This window comes from Engystomops pustulosus, chromosome 3 (genome assembly GCF_040894005.1).
Source record: "Engystomops pustulosus chromosome 3, aEngPut4.maternal, whole genome shotgun sequence".
NCBI classification, from domain to species: Eukaryota; Metazoa; Chordata; class Amphibia; order Anura; family Leptodactylidae; genus Engystomops; species Engystomops pustulosus.
In genome coordinates this window covers 70,186,981-70,204,483 of record NC_092413.1, presented here as the reverse complement: position 1 = coordinate 70,204,483, position 17,503 = coordinate 70,186,981, and the positions used below count along the sequence as shown (strand labels likewise).

General features: G+C 38.4%; 1 protein-coding gene across 2 annotated transcripts in view; it reads left to right on the top strand.

Moving 5' to 3' along the window:
* Positions 1 to 17,503, top strand: part of THBS2 (thrombospondin 2) — a 65,425-nt gene that overhangs the window by 22,527 nt on the left and 25,395 nt on the right. The window contains exons 4-13 of one of the 2 annotated variants that reach the window (XM_072141006.1): positions 2,865 to 2,949; positions 8,988 to 9,175; positions 9,355 to 9,495; positions 10,184 to 10,277; positions 10,402 to 10,569; positions 10,668 to 10,844; positions 11,263 to 11,436; positions 15,360 to 15,487; positions 15,570 to 15,722; positions 16,209 to 16,427. In XM_072141006.1, the coding sequence (XP_071997107.1) occupies positions 2,865 to 2,949; positions 8,988 to 9,175; positions 9,355 to 9,495; positions 10,184 to 10,277; positions 10,402 to 10,569; positions 10,668 to 10,844; positions 11,263 to 11,436; positions 15,360 to 15,487; positions 15,570 to 15,722; positions 16,209 to 16,427 (1,527 nt within the window). Of the gene's footprint in view, positions 1 to 2,864; positions 2,950 to 8,987; positions 9,176 to 9,354; positions 9,496 to 10,183; positions 10,278 to 10,398; positions 10,570 to 10,667; positions 10,845 to 11,262; positions 11,437 to 15,359; positions 15,488 to 15,569; positions 15,723 to 16,208; positions 16,428 to 17,503 lie in introns of both variants that reach the window. The other variant, XM_072141005.1, reaches the window with a different exon arrangement.

Genomic DNA, 17,503 nt, shown 5'->3' with positions numbered 1-17,503 from the left:
CCACAATAGTCAATATAGTAACAGTGCCCTTACAGTAGCCATTATAGTAACAGGGCCCCACAGTAGCCAATATTGTAACAGGTCCTCCACAATAGCCAATATGGCAACTGCTAACACATACCTAATAAAGTTTGCCCACAATAGTAGCCAATATAGTCACTGGGCCCCCACTTCCTTTTCAGGCTCACAAAGTGGCCAAGCGCGGACCACGGACCACGGTGCGGTGAAGCTACTTGTATATAAAGATTACTAAAGAGTTTAAATGCTTTACATCTGTTAAAAAACATAACGAAAATAAGCGCCGGTACCAGCTCACCCTGAGCTGGTGCACGGCATTTGCAGCTTATAACCACCATCGGAAGTGGTAGGTTTCCTTTTATATAGTAACAGTGCCTCCACTGTAGCCAATATATTATAAAATAACTAAACACTAGCCAGTATAGTCACAGACTAGTGCCACACAATATAGTCATGGTGCCATACAGTAGCCAATCGTCAGTGTACCCTTCAATAGCCAAGTCATAGTATCCCACATTAGCGAAAATAGTGGCACTGTCCTCACAGAAGCCAATATAATAACATGACTCCCACAGTAGGCAATATAGTAACATAGTTTCACATTAGCCAATATAGTAACAGAGCCCCCAAAGTAGCCGATATAGTAACAGTGCCCCGACAGTAGACAATATAATCTCACACTGTTGCCCCACAATAGCCACTATAGTAACAGTGTCCCACAGTAGCGAAGAGTCACAGTACCATCAATAGCCAGCAGTAGTTGAGCCCCCAGTAGCTTGAGGTAAAAGTGCCCCAAGTAGCTAGTAGTACATGTGCCACCAGTAACCAACCTCCAGTATGAGTCGCAGAGCAAGGAGCTACAGGCTCTCATTCTCTCTGGCCCACTAGGTGGCGGGAGCTGGATCACAACTTGGCTTCTTCTCAGCTCAACAACCCAGCTGTAACTTTAACAATGAGCAGGGGTGAGACAGAAGCAGCAGGCTGGATTCCTCCCATGTCTAGATCTATTTTCATTTTTTACATCTATAACTATGAATAGTAAACCAGTATGTAATACACATTGAATTAATTTATTTTTTTACAAAGTATACTTCTAATTTTTAAGTGTCTTGAACATATATTTGTTTCCCATCTTTGCCCAGTGTAAAAGTCCCTGTGACCTTTTTGTGTGGAGTGAACAGTGGCAGTAGCAAGACAAAGTTCATGACGTCCCTTACCCCCCCCCTGCTGCAATCACCTAAACAGCTGCCATTGTGGTAGCATCGGCAGCATTTTGGTTGCTGCATTGAGATAATGGCCTGAGTGTAAGGAGCACACACACCTTAGAATACTCTTCTATCACACCTGTAGTCACTGGAATGGACCTTAGTTTAGCTGTATGGGCAACTGTGGGACATAGTTCTAGTGCTCTCAGGTGTGTGGGTTCAAAGCTGCAATAAATTTAGTGCGTGGGAGAGCTCTGGCTTCACTACATAACTAACCTCCTTCAGTAACAGAAGTGATATGGTCACTGCTCGCATTATGCTGCGGCTACTGTCAGCTTGCTGTGTATGAGCAAAAATCTCTTGTTTCAACTCTGAGCAATGACTGGCGTAAACTGACTTGACAGACGCTCTGTCTGAGATTATTTCCTATGGAAAACTTTGTTGTGTGAAAAAAAATGTAATGTGATCTGGGCATGGAGGTGGCTTAAAAGGGAAAATAATCACAATTCGTGAAGGTTTGCATGGATTTGTGATTATTTCAGGGATTGTACTCCACCTTTTGATAAATCTCCAACAACATCTATGGTAAATAATGGTTTAAACATACTGTCCCAAATATAGAAAAAGTGCAACAATGTTCCTAGTTTTAGGGCTCATTCACATGGCCATTCATAGGGACGTACATGCGGCTACATATATACGTCCCCATAGACGGCAATGGCTGCCCGGCATCTATCTTTCTGCGAGTGTGCGGCCATGCACTGCTGTTTGCTATGGATGGAAGAGGGGTCACCTCCTCCTCACCTCCAGCACACAGCGGTATGCCCGCTTGGCGTGCATGCCGCGCGTAGATGAACCTTTAGTTTGCTGTTTCTTTGTGCAAGTTGTGCCGCATTATTTAAAGGAAACCTACCACTTGTAGTGGCAGGTTTCCGATGGAAATACCGGGCACCAGCTCAGGGTGAGCTGGTGCTGGAGCTTATCTTAGTTAGTGTTTTAAACCGCGGTATCGCGGTTTAAAACACTTTTTAAACGTTATAGCCGGCGCAGGCAGGTACGCGCTCGGCGCTTACCGTGCACGCGGCTACATAGGAAGTGAATGAGAGCCGCGTGCACGGTAAGCGCCGAGCGCGTACCTTCCTGCGCCGGCTATAATGTTTAAAAAGTGTTTTAAACCGCGATACCGCGGTTTAAAACACTAACTAAAATAAGCTCCGGCACCAGCTCACCCTGAGCTGGTGCCCGGTATTTCCATCGGAAACCTGCCACTACAAGTGGTAGGTTTCCTTTAATATTGTCGCATACTCTTAGTTAATCTGGTCAGTTTTAGGACAAGCAAACAGATGCACCTATTTTTTTTCTTGGTGAACTTTGCTTCAAGATGTTGAGACAGAATTGTTCTGCATCAGTTATAAATGTGTTGCAAGCTAGGATCACATTGACCAGCACACCCCTATAGGTGCAGAGTATTAAAAAGTGTCTGAAAAAATGCAAATTGTGGTGCACAAACATTATAAATACATGTGCTAGCTCCAAGGACACTTTTTATATGCAAATTTGTACAATACTGGAACAGACACAATCATATATTGTATTTATGTATTGTAAATTGTATGGTAAATATGTAAATTATATTTGCAGGGACTGCTTCAAAATGTTCAACTAATATTTGACTCCACTGTTGAAGATGTTTTAAGTAAAAAAGGCTGCCAGCTAAGCCACACAGGTAACTGTTTTACATGCACGCCATGTAAGAATTATGTAATGATGTTCACCTTTTATTAACATAAAAAATTACCGTATATACTCGAGTATAAGCCGAGGCCCCTAATTTTACCACAAAATACTGGGAAAACCTATTGACTCAAGTATAAGCCGAGGGTGGGAAATGCATTGGTCACAGCTTCCCCAGTGTATATAGCCTGCCAGCCCCTGCCCCAGTGTATATAGCCTGCCAGCCCCTGCCCCAGTGTATATAGCCTGCCAGCCCCTGACCCAGTGTATATAGCCTGCCAGCCCCTGACCCAGTGTATATAGCCTGCCAGCCCCTGACCCAGTGTATATAGCCTGCCAGCCCCTGCCCCAGTGTATATAGCCTGCCAGACCCTGCCCCAGTGTATATAGCCTGCCAGACCCTGCCGAACAGATCGCACAGAAGATATACAGGGGTCGCCGGAAAGGTGAGTTTAGATATATTTATTTTTTTGACTCGAGTATAAGCCGAGTTTGGGTTTTTCAGCACATTTTTTGTGCTGAAAAACTAGGCTTATACTCGAGTATATAAGGTAGTAGCCTGTATATATCCTCTCCCATATTGTGAGACACTTTTGCTTACCTTATATAGAAAAATGCTTTTAATAACACAGTGACCCTCAACCTTTTTATAACCAGAGACTGCTGCCCCCCACAACCAACCCCGGTAAAAAAAACAAAAAAAAACATGCTCCATTCACTCCCCAACTCACTGGCCCACATTTATTAAAGTGTTTGCACCATTTTCCTGCCTGACTTTGCACTGAAAAGAACGTGCAAACTGGTTGCACATGTATTTATGAAGTGTTTTCGCCAGTATTGTGCCAGACATGTTCACCTAAAGGAGCAAAGTTGGACCATGCTCCACATTTATTTCTAAATGTTAAAGGGGCATCTTCAAAAGATGGTGCACACTTTCCGAGCGGTGCCAGATAATTGAAGACCATGTACCAGTATTCAGTAATCTGGCGCACTCTGCACATTAGTGAGGCAAGCTGCTTATAGGGAAGTTTGCACTTATTTTGATATATGTGGGCCTTTGTTTCATTACATAGTATACCACTTATTTGCTATATAATAGCTGTTCCCTTTTCCTAAATCCCTTTTCCAGTAGTTGCTCCCTTTTAATGCCCCTTTTCCTGCAGTCCCCTTTATAATGGCTCCTTTTCTGCAGCCCACCTTGCAAGAAGGGGGGCCCTTTATTGCGCACTTTGTCAACTCCTCAACCAACTTTCTTTCCTTTATTCTGTCTCAGTAAAAATCTGCCTGTGTCTGTGCTCATGGCTTATCGCAATGGCTTTAGGCCACCACACAAACGTGGCATTTATATCAGTGGTCCACAACTGTTCAGTTACAGCCCGGGACCAAGTGTTTCATGACCTGACCTTCTGTTGCAACCTGGTGCTTCGGGATCTCTGCTATAAAGGAAAAAATTACTGAATTTCCTAAAGCAACAGAGGTTTTTTTGACTTTGCAAAGATGTTGAGGCCCTTAAGTAATACGTTAAAATCTTTAAGTAAAATACAGATTAGAGGTGAAGATATTTTAAAGTTTTGTCTCTACAAGTTAGAGATTAATATTGGATGTAATCCTTTGTATCCTCTCAGGGCTGCAAGAGGCTGTTTTACTGGATTTTGCACTGTTCGTAAATTGTAAAACTTTTAAATGATCATTTTATTGTGTTGTTATGCATTCTGTTTAAACAATCTTATTCTACTATACAGTGATTGAGGAAAAAAGTTAGGTGAAGAAAATTGTTGTTCTCAAAGCTGACTGAGCTGCAAAAGATAGAGCAGGTCCTATTCCTGATTGCATCTCAGGTAGTCTGTTATTGTTGTCACTGGTGCGTTTGCAGTTTTTATCCATCTTGGGCAGCAGACAACAACCCACTGGAACGCTATTTGTATCCCATGAAACTGAACTCTTGTGTGCAAGAAGGCTAAGTCCTAAGAAAAGATCACATTTCCCATTTATCTCCAAGAAGGTAAAGTTTGGAGCTTCTCAAGGCATCACAAAATAGTTACTCCTAGCGGTTGATTTTAGCCATTGTTAGTATAGCACTGGTAGCAATCTGCTGAAACATGAGGGATTGTAAGGACAGTTCTATTTTTCATATAATCTGTGGTGATATCGAGATATTTGTGGTGAATCTCTCTTCATCTCAACTTGATGAAGCCACAGCAGAGACTAAATAACCTACCAAGAGACTGTCTAGAACCAATTTCCAGTATCCAACATGTAAAGAACAACCCTTCAGGATATCCATATAGCATAATATACTGTTTTGACAGGAATTGTCAAGGGTTAAGAAATAGGTTTGTTTGTTTCATTTATTATCTTATGTTTATTGAAAGAAAGGATGCTTCATAAATCAGTAGATAGATAAGACAAAAAAAACACAAGAGAAGAGTTCTGCTCTGTTTTTATATTTAACAGCTTGTTTTGTGTCATGAGTTTGCTTTTGTACTTGCTAATATCTCAAGGGTTTCATTAAAAGAGTAAAAGGATATATCCATATGTTATTACGGATGTAGTTCTGTAGAGTGATTAAAAGTACATATGCATTTTAATGTTCATTGTGTGCTCCTAAATATCATGTAACTGAAGCACTGCCAGCACCATGTAATGCATGTGGTGTTTTTTGTTCCCAAGTGCTTATGTGGTTTTAATTGAAATTAATGTATTGGATATATGTGTATACTATCGTAATAGACCATATGCACATAGCTACTGTAAGGTTCAATCAAAGTTCTTCTGCTACCACATTTAGACATCAATGTCTGTATTTTGCATTAGTGCGTTAGTCAAAACCAAGGCTGGTTTTAAAAGAAATTCCAGCTGCAGTTTTGAAACGATTACCCATGGAGATTCTCCACATTATCCAATGCTTCCCTTGAATTTGCCTTTGGAAGGTGAACAGCCTTCTTGGGGGACTTCACTGAGTTTGTGATGCTGTAAAGATGCAATATTCTAAAAAGTGTTCTCTAATTTTGATCAGTGTTATTTTATGTACAAGATTTCATTTACATTTTTATTCTGTGCTTTAGAATACATACACTTTTTGAAATGATCTTAAAATACTAATATTTTACTCAAGGTAGGATATATTCACATAGGACTACACAATGACCTTGACATTTAGGAAATTGTGTGTTATTCTGTAATTTTGATCCCCGGTGTATAAACTTGTTTTCCAGGGCGGAATAAGGGAAACTTTGCCTATTAGGTAGTTTTTAAGACAATTTTACCATATAGTGCAATAGTTTGCAGACTGTGTGATAAACAATTGTTCACGTGGCTTGAGGGAGACTAAAAAGTTAAAAAAATATTTTTAACAAAGAAAAATTAGATAACAAGGTCTTATCGAATTAAAATATAAAAATAATTATCCTATACAGTGAATGTTGGTTTCAATTAAAACTACAACTTTTTCAGATAGAAGATCATCGGCAAAGCTCCAACTATATAAAAAGTTTAAGATGTCTTAATATGGCAATGCAAAAACTTTTTTTGTTACAGATGATAGCGTAAAAACAAAAGCCATAAGAATTTTTTAGTTTTTTTGGTTTAATGTCTTTTTTTGTGTCATTTTACTATTTTTTACATTTATTTTTCCTTTTCGAGTTCATTGCATGGAATATTAAATGATTCCGTTAGGAGATAATGATTTTTCCATTTGAGGTTCTGTAAATGGAATTTACTTTTGGTTTGAAAAGGGGGGATAAAATATGAAATGTAGAAACAAAAACCATTAGCAAATAAAGAAAATTATATCTTCTTTTTTAGACATCTTGCAATGTAGGGATAGACAGAAATGATGCTGTCACGGATATTTCCACAATCCATGTCTCGGATCGCGGGCACACCTGTGCCCCGCTCCATGGTGCTGCCCTGGTCTCCGCATTGAACTCACCTCTCCACGCTCCTGCTCCCGTCTGGCCTAGCCGCGCACCCCCGCTCCTTAGGATTTAAAGGGTCAGCGCATCCCTGATTGGCGCTGGCACTTCCAGGTTTGCGTGAAGAAAAAGCCCCCGTGTGTTCCTGCGTCCAAGCCTGGTGGATCATAGTTACAGATTGCAGAACTACTTTACTAGACTCACGGCTTTGTGTACAGGATTTTCCCATATAACTTAGTATAATGTAGTGAGTTTGGGTCATGCAGTTGTACTGTGCATAGATCACATCCATCTGAAGCAGGTATTACATACATAAATCACTCAAAGAATAATTATTATGAATGTCAAAGAGATGATAATTAAAAAAAACTTTTATAGAAATTTGTCATGTATGCCCCTTTATATTTTTTTTATTCTGGTGTAACCTGTAGTACTTATGGATGTCTTAAGGCAAGTTCGAGTAGCCCTCTACAGTCATGGGCAAAAGTTTTGAGAATGACACAAATATTATATTTTCACATAATCTGTTGCCCTCTGGTTTTTATGTGTGTTTGTCAGGTGTTTTTATCACATACAGAAATACAAGTGCAATCATATTATGAGTAACAAAAGCTTATTGACAGTTAGAATGAGTTAATGCAGCAAGTCAATATTTGCAGTGTTGACCCTTCTTCTTTAGGACCTCTGGAATTCTACCTGGCAGCTCTCAATCAACTTCTGGACCAAATCCTGACTGATAGCATTCCATTCTTGCACAATCAATGCTTGCATTTTGTCACAATTCGTTGGTTTTTGTTTGTTCACCCGTCTCTTGATGATTGACCACAAGTTCTCAATGGGATTAAGATCTGGGGAGTTTCCAGGCCATGGATCCAAAATCTCTATGTTTTGTTCCCTGAGCCATTTAGTTATCACCTTTGCTTTATGGCAAGGTGCTCCATCATGCTGGAAAAGGCCAAACTGCTCTTGGACAGTTGGGAGAAGTTGCTCTTGGAGGACATTCTGGTACCATTCTTTATTCATGGATGTGTTTTTAGGCAAGACTGTGAGAGAGCCGATTCCCCTGGCTGAGAAGCAACCCTACACATGAATGGTTGCAGGATGTTTTCCAGATGTTCCAAACAATCGGAAAGGGGATTCATCAGAGAAAATGACTTTACCCCAGTCCTCAGCAGTCCACTCCCTCTACCTTTTGCAGTATATCAGTCTGTCCCTGATGTTTTTTCTGAAAAGAAGTGGCTTCTTTGCTGCCCTCCTTGACACCAGGCCTTACTCCAAGAGTCTCCGCCTCACAGTGCGTGCAGATGCGCTCACACCTGCCTACTGCCATTTCTGAGCAAGCTCTGCCCGATTTTGAAGCTGAAACACTTTTAAGAGACAGTCCTGGTGCTTGCTGGTCCTTCTTGGGCACCCTGGAACCTTTTGGGCAACAATGGAACCTCTCTCCTTGAATTACTTGATGATGCGATAGATTGTTGACTGAGGTGCAATCTTTCTAACTGCGATACTCTTCCCTGTTAGGCCAGTTTTGTGCAGTGCAATGATGACTGCACGTGTTTCTTTAGAGATAACTATGGTTAACAGAAGAGAAACAATGATGCCAAGCACCAGCCTCCTTTTAAAGTGTTCATTGGTGTGATTCTTAATCATGACAGATTGATCTCCAGCCCTGTCCTCATCAACACCCACACCTGTGTTAATGGAGCAATCGCTGAAAGCATGTAAGCTGCTCATTTTAAGGCAGGCCTGCATTGAAGTTGAAATGTGTTTTGGGGGAAAAAGTTAATTTTCTAGGCAAATATTGACTTTGCAATTAATTGCTGTTAAGCTAGTGACTCTTTATAACATTCTGGAGTATATGCAAATTGCCATTATAAAACCTGATGCAGTAGACTTTGTAAAAATTAACATTTGCATCATTTTCAAAAGTTTTGGCCATGACTGTAGGCTGATTTGCATATGCAGAAGAACATAATTTTCTCTGCATTGCTATATTTGGTTTGTGTTCACAAAATTATTGAGGTTTTGCATTCATATTAAAAGGACCTTAAATTACACTTTTATTCGTTTGCTAGACCTTCAATTTAAATTACTGTTAATGCCTTGCCATTTCTAGGTGATAATGCTATCAGTGAGAAAACAGAGATGATTCATCTCACCCCCATGACCGAATATGTGGGAAAGAAAGAAGATAGACAAGTGGACTTCTGTGATCGATCATGCGATGAGTTAGGGACTATGTTTACTGAACTGTCTGGACTACGTGTTATTGTTAATAATCTTCTAGACAACCTTCAAAAAGTAGTAAGTGCAACTTGCATCATTGTATTTTTTGCAATTGCATTTATGATTCTATGTGAATTATAATCTTCATCTTTCTTCTTCTTCCCAGTTATCTGGATAAAAGTGTTAAAATGTAATTTCATAAAAATGTGCCATTTGTACATTAACATGAATGTTTCTTTTATTTCATAATTTTTTAGTCTGAAGAAAATCAAGAGTTGTGGGAACTGATTGGTCCCAACAGAACCCTTCGAAATCAGTCAGTATGTTGGCAGGATGGTCGTGTCTTTGCAGATAATGAGGACTGGATTGTAGACAGCTGCACAAAATGCACTTGCCAGGTAATACTGGGTAATGTAATGTCTCTATGGCATGTGAGCTGTCTTATGCTCCCCCACTCTGCATAAGAAAGTACAGAATTATTTGAAGCTGAGCAATAGCTTGTTTATATTTTGTGATTATCTCCATTTAGTTTGGCTCCTATCCTTCTATCTTTCCTTTTAATCTGATTTTAACTATTAAATATATTCTGAATTCCTCTTGCTAGCAAGACATAAAGAAGCTTGCTGTCGTGTCATTGTATGTACAATCTCTAAGAAAAATGCAGACTACAGCGAGAACACAAAGACCTCTAGTCTTAAAACAGCATTACCCGTCATTTACACAGTGGATTACCAATTTATGTAGAGTTTGTTAACATTTTTAGGTGCATTTAAAATTCTGTGTGAAATATGTGAAACATTTTTTTTGACATAAATAATAAATCATTAAGTGACCACATAAATCAGTACAATATTTGATTCAATTTCTTACAGTAGTATAAAGACCGTGGCCCCCAATATCGTTGTGTGCACAGGGCCTATCTATTATGTATAAGATATGCCCCAGTAAATTACGTCGCTCTGAATTCTATTTAATAGTGGTTTTCCTGAATACAAATATTTTTAAATCAAAATTTTGCATTTTTTGACTTGTTGATTTGAGCTGCATAAAATTTCTCTAAATTGTCATTTTCACTTTCTGTAATAGAGCTCAAAAACAGTTTGCCACCAGATCACATGCCCAACTGTTCACTGTGATAGTCCAACATTTGTTGAAGGAGAATGTTGCCCTGTCTGTTTGCGTGAGTAGCATATTTATATTCTCAGTGTTTAAGCCAATGGTTTTTCATATATTTATAAATTTGTTTATTAAAAGGTCACTTTTAATTTTCATTTCATTTATTATATTCTGTCTTTTAATAGTAGCAGACAATGAAGCTGGCTGGTCTCCATGGTCTGAATGGACAGAATGCTCCGTAACTTGTGGCTCTGGAACTCAGCAACGTGGAAGGTCATGTGATGCTACTATTAGCACATGTACAGGATCTTCAATTCAGACAAGAACATGTAGTCTAGGGAAATGTGATAATCGCAGTAAGTCAAGAATGATGCGTGAACTTTCTCTGTGAATAATATAAATTTTTATCACTTTAATGTTTTAATTCAAATTGTTTTATTGTTGTTTTTGAAAGTACGACAAGATGGTGGTTGGAGTCATTGGTCACCATGGTCGGCTTGTTCTGTAACTTGCGGTATTGGTAATATTACTCGTATTCGTTTGTGCAACTCTCCCAAGCCACAGCTTGGTGGGAAAAACTGCACAGGAACTGGACGTGAAACAAAAGATTGTGAAGGAGTACCATGCCCAAGTATGTATGATATCATTAGGATTTCTTATTAAGATGTTAGTAACGAAATTGACTTGAACCTATCTTTTTATTGTAGTACAATAACTAAATATAGCAAGGTAAAGCAGTGTTCTTATAGGAAGGATGAATGCAAAAATGTGAAATATTTTAACATATTATGCACTTGTTTTATTATTTCTTTAGTGTCTATTGCTCTCATAATTATATTTCTTCTTCATCTCTAGTCTAAAAAGTAGTTAAAGCAGCCTTTTTAACATTTGCAACATAAAAAAGCGCTGAAATACTATATACTATATTATATACTATAATTATAAATGAAAAATAAAAAAAATATTTATGAATAATAGAACAATATAACTAATTGACATAATGCTCTTGATTGTCAGCTTTTTAGGTGAAAATAACTTTTTTTTTTCAGTTAATGGTAAATGGGGACCTTGGTCACCATGGTCAAGTTGTACTGTGAGCTGCGGAGGAGGACTTCGAGAAAGGTCTCGTATATGCAATAATCCAAGGCCACAATATGGAGGAAAGAAATGTTCTGGTGATACTAAAGAAAAAGATATGTGCAACAAGCAAGATTGCCCTATAGGTGATATAGATTGTACTTCACAAAACGTTTATTGTTACCATTTATTGTAAAAAAATTATTGAACACCATTTATATATTGTTATTATTAATGAATATGCTACATTGGAGAAATAAAATACTCAGTTAAAATATACCTGAGTATAAGCCGAGACCCCTAATTTTACCATCAAAAGCTGGGAAAACCTATTGACTCGAGTATAAGCTGAGGGTGGGAAATGCATTGGTCACAGACCCCCCCAGTATGTAGCCAGCCTGCCCCCAGTAGTATACAGCCTGCCCCCAGTAGTATACAGCCTGCCCCCAGTAGTATACAGACTGCCCCCACTAGTATACAGCTTGCCCCCACTAGTATACAGCTTGCCCCCAGTAGTATACAGCTTTCTCCCAGTAGTATACAGCACTGCCCCCAGTAGTATACAGCACTGCCCCCAGTAGTATACAGCACAGCCCAGCCTGCCCCCAGTAGTATACAGATTGCCCACAGTAATATACAGCCTGCCCCCAGTAGTATGCAGCCTGCATACTAAAAAAATAATAAACTTATATACTCACCCTCCGGTGGCCAGAAGAGGACCTGCGCGGACATCGGGGGAGCAGCGCTGCACGTAGGGGCCACCGGAGGGTTAGTATATAAGTTTATTATTTTTTAAATATTTTTTAAGTATATGTATGTGTGTATTGACTCGTGTATAAGCCGAAGGGGGCGTTTTTCAGCACATTTTTTGTGCTGAAAAACTCGGCTTATACACGAGTATATACGGTAAGTTTTAATTCAGCTTTGCTGGCAAAGGCATTTTTAAAATCAGCATAGCAACCTGTCACCATTCCTTTCATGACCTGTCATGACATTCCTGGTGACAGGTTTGCTTCAAGTAAGCCAAAGTAATTCCATAGAATGGGTGCAGCTCTAGAGCAGTCTTGGAGATGTGAGTGAGAGGTTCAAATTAAGGTAGATGTCAATCTCCCTGGCAGATCGAAGAGGTCGGGATGGCTTGTAGATTGAGATGAGAGAGGAGAGGTAGGGAGGTGCAGCATTATGCAGAGCTTTGTGTATGAGGGTCTATTGGGAATCACCATACCTGTCTCTACAACATGAGTCCAGCAAACTATGATTCTTGGTGGAGGTAGAAGACTCTCTTACATAGTCTCCTATATTGTTGTTTTTGTAGACTTTTGCATAACCAGAAATAGATACAATACAATATTGTCTTCTCTTTATGATGGAATGTAATGTGCAAATAGTTCACTTACTGTCATAAGGGTCCTCTTGACATTGCAGAATATACATATGGCTATATGTAAGCAGTTCATCTGCACATTTACCATTACAATTGTAAAATAAATACAATGTAATGCACTACGGTAATTTAATCTATCTGCTCTATATTAATACAAGCAGGGAGCTAAAGAAATTAAAAGAAAAAACTTAGATCCTCAGTTTTTAACAATAGATGCCTCAGTCATTTAAATGGTTTCAGAAAGTGCCATGGGCTAATGGTCTGTCTGTAGAATATGCCATGCCAGAGACTCTGCCTAATAGATGTGTGATCAATTGATTGTCTCTTATTGAGCTATTGTGGGACCAAAAAAAGTTGTAAAAAAAGATTTCAATAATTATTTTCAATTAACTATTTTACTTAACGGTCTTATCCCACCGAACTTTGTATTGCAGCAACTATAAGGTGTCAATCTGTACACTTATAAATATATTTATCCTGCACATAGAAACCATAAACCTGTTCCAGAACATAACAAAATTTTAATTAAAATGAATTAACATATAACAAGTGCCCCATACAGTGCTATTTTTTATTGTGACAAAGTATCAAACATAAAACAGTGTAAACATTTTTATGTTGCATAACAGAGGCAGCTACATTAAAAAAAAAAATAGAAAAGTACTTTTTTGCATTCCCCATCAATGGATTAATGAACCTTTAAAGTAAGTAAAGTTTACTCCTGAATTGGACCATTCAAAACTACAATGTGAAACACAAAAAATGAGCTACTATATTGCTACATTGAGGTAAAAAAAAAGAAAAAAAATTATAAACAAAGTCTTTAAGGCACAAAATAGAATATTTATGGTAATAAGGGGTTAAAACAAAGTTGCTTCATGCTGCTTTGTTTTAGGATGAAAATAATTGATATGTAGCTGGGGACTTAAATAGCAATAAACCACCTATACTCGCCTTCCAGCATTCTCCAACGGCACCACCTGTCACTTCCGGCATCTGTTTGCTTACAAAGCCAGGGGTGCTGTCCCAACCACTGCCTGAACTCCCACAGCAAACACCCACCTTGCATGGAGAGGGCTCAGCCCGTATGCCCCTTCCATACACCTGCAGCCGATTATTATTAATATTATTGTTATTTTTTTCTTTACAACTTTTAAAATTAGAACTATTAAGTAGAAAGTTAGACCTAAAGCTCAGAACTACTGGGAATGTCAGATGTGATAACTTAAAAGTTCATTTAGTGAAACCTGATAAGGAAGTAAAAATAATCCTTGTTTCTGATGGTACATTTCCTTTATGATGCTGAGTTCTCTACCCTGCAGACTACCATTTATCTCACATTGCAAGTGCCTGGCTGGTTTTACCTTGAAAAACCATATGTTTAATGGTGTGACATAAATCTGATGTGTAGCATCCTGCAGATTTCCAGATCTTTTCTGAAAGAGGTTTACGCCTTGGGTATAGTAAATATTCCTGGAAATTAATTTTTCAGAATCATGTTAAAGGAAATCTACCATCAAAATGAGGTATGAAACCAGAAACACTCATAGATCCAGGCACCATGACTGCAATCTTCCCATATTTGTTATCCATGGTCTCTTTCCTTCTAATTGAAACTTAAGGGATCCTGGGGGTGTTACTAGAGCCCTCCCATTCTGCAGATTTACAGTCTGTTACACTGTCTCCCCCTCTAGTCACTTAACACGTCCCCCACCCTCTGCCTGTTGTAATCTCAAGGCAGCAGAGGAAGTTGCTGTACACAGTGGGAAGGGGATGTGCACATGCACACTGCAGCATTCCTATGAATCTGCAGCATGGAAGGGCTCGGGACACACCCCCAGGAGCCCTTCAGGCACATTAGCATAATTTAAAAGTTGATTTTGGAAGGAAGGAGGCCATGCATAAAAAATAGACGAAAATTACCCCATTTACAAAACACTTTTGCAATTCTTTCTTCCCATGTGTGACAGATGATTTTCTTTACAAATAATGAAGGAACTATATTTATTACTCTACACATTTATATTGCAGACATTAAGGCATGCTCTAAGCAACCGTGAAGTCATATTATATATTCTATAGTTTGTAAAGCACAGCAGAATATGATTATGGTATATGAATATTTATTATTGTTGTTTTATGTTAACTAATATAACCTACCACTGAGAACACTGCCATTCAACTTCACAACAATATCTCAACTCATCTGCTATCTGAAACTCCAGAGGAATTGGAGCTCAGGGTGTGGCAGTTTTAGTTGCCTGTTAACTGCACTTTACGTAACACCGTTGCTAAAAATTAGCCCTTGGGAAAAAGATTAAATAATAAGCTTGGCCTTTTGTAAAAGTTACTTTCAGTATTGGATTTCCATAGTGTTATTGAATTGTAACTTGGTGACATGGTTTCTGCTGTAAGAACTATAGAAACAATGACATGAACACATTGCAGGTGTTCCTGTTTTCATGTAGTTTCAGACTTTTAGTATGTGGGTATGAACGTTCCAATAATATTTGTGAATCTGAGATAGATCAAAGTAGACTACTTTATTATAAATATATATATATATATATATATATATATATATATATATATATATATATATATATAAATATATACATACATACATTCATTTTGGGATATTTTTTACTTGGACTGACCTCTTTATGTTTTTGAATATCTCAATAGATGGATGTTTATCTAGTCCGTGCTTTCCTGGAGCTGAATGCAGTAGCTATCCTGATGGGTCTTGGTCCTGTGGAGCTTGCCCTGTTGGATACCTTGGTAACGGAACATTTTGTGAGGATCTTGATGAGGTATAATATACCATAAAAGTTCCATAAATATAGGTGACTGTTTTTTTGCTAATTTTTAATGAGAATTTCTGTTTACCTGTAGTGTGCTCTGGTTTCTGATGCCTGCTTCAGAATGGGAGGTGTCCATCGCTGTGTGAACACAGATCCAGGTTTTCACTGCCTACCATGCCCTCCACGTTATAAAGGCAACCAACCATTTGGTGTTGGTATAGACGTTGCCAAGAAAGAGAAGCAAGTAAGTTACTTGTTCATAAAGTTAGTCTGCATACAAGTAATATGTTTACTACATGTAATGTATCCTGATGCTTTGTGAAAACAGAATTCCCAGTTTCCCTCTGATGAACATTTGGGACATCTAGAGGAAGTTGTAGCAAAGCTTCTATTGAGAGGTCAGAATGCTTTGTTTTGGGTAGCTGACACACTATCATTAATCTTTTCTCTATGTTTTGAAACTCCTTCGAGGAATGCTAATGAATAGCATCTGTCAAAACAATATCAAGTTCCACGTATTTAATATGGAGAGTGACAGGTCTACAGTGGAATGTATAGGGCAAAGCCTATTGGTAGAGGAGACAGGAATGTGGACAGTCTAAGAACCTAAATTATTTAGTTTTATTATTGGGTATGTAGTCAGTTAATAAAATTATATACCTGCATTGCAAAACTTTTTCTTAACCTAAAATGCAATAGATAATAAAAAAAAAAAAAAATTTGTCTGCAGGAATGTGAACCCATAAATCCATGTAAGGACAAAACTCACAACTGCCATAAGAACGCAGAATGTATTTACATTGGCCACTTTAGTGAACCATCCTTTAAGTGCGAATGTCAGACTGGATATGCAGGTGATGGCATAATCTGTGGAGAAGATACTGATTTGGATGGATGGCCCAATACTAATCTAATTTGTGCTGCCAATGCTACTTATCATTGTATCAAGGTAAGAACAGTACGGTATCTGATAATATCTGTAAGTGTATGTACAACAAGTACAAAAATTAGATGCAAAAACCTGGTTCCCCAGCATCTTCTGAACAGATCACACATAGAAGGCATCTGCTACTATCTATTTTTTTACATGGACCCATTGAATTCTATGGAAATTAAAAAGTAGATATATGGTCATTGAAAAAACTACATCTGATTAAGCCAATAGAAAATAATGGGGGACTTGTATTATCATATCTGCACCTAAATAATGCCAGGATTTTAAGGGTTTTTTGGCACAGAATTGTTGCGGATCATTTATAACGAGTTTGCGCCAGAAAGAACAGATGTTTCCAACTATCTCGACTCCTCTTTCTTTTTTGCCGCAAGTGGGCGTGGCCTAACTTTTCCACATTATCCTTCATATTTATGTGCATTCTTTCGGCATTTTTTGGCGGAAATTTTGGCGCACAATAGACCAGGAAAAAAATGGTCAGAAAGCAATAATAAGGCGCAATCTATGTAAGCTTTTGACGCACATCTCATTGAAGTCGGCATTTTTATGGCGCACAACTGATTAGTTCCGTCTACCCATTAATTACTTACAGCTGTGTGCCATTTTAATACATCGGGCTGTGCTTTCAGGAGAGTGATCTCCGATGCCGGCAGTCGTGCTTGTGCCAGAATTAGTAAATCCCCCCAATGGTGGTAGTGGTGGGGGTTGAAAAGCGCTTGTGGAAATAAGCCCTTAAGACAGATGCACATGACATCGCCCATGTGCAATCCATTTGTTAAAAAGGAAAGCTCACCATTGCACTGAAGCAATATTTTTAATGAATTAGTGCCCACATACATTAAAAATTAAAGCATGCCCTGGACAGAACCATTTTTCATTAATTACACTTAGACAGTTTATTAGGAACCATTTTGAAAACAGATGTCAAACTGATTCAAATTGGACATAATAACCCATGTTTTCTTCAGAAGATTCATGTCGATGTAGTTTTAATGGAAATACAAATATATGTTGACTTTGTAAAGATTAACAGATGGTACCCATTTAGAGAAGAATGAATTAAGAAGTGGAAG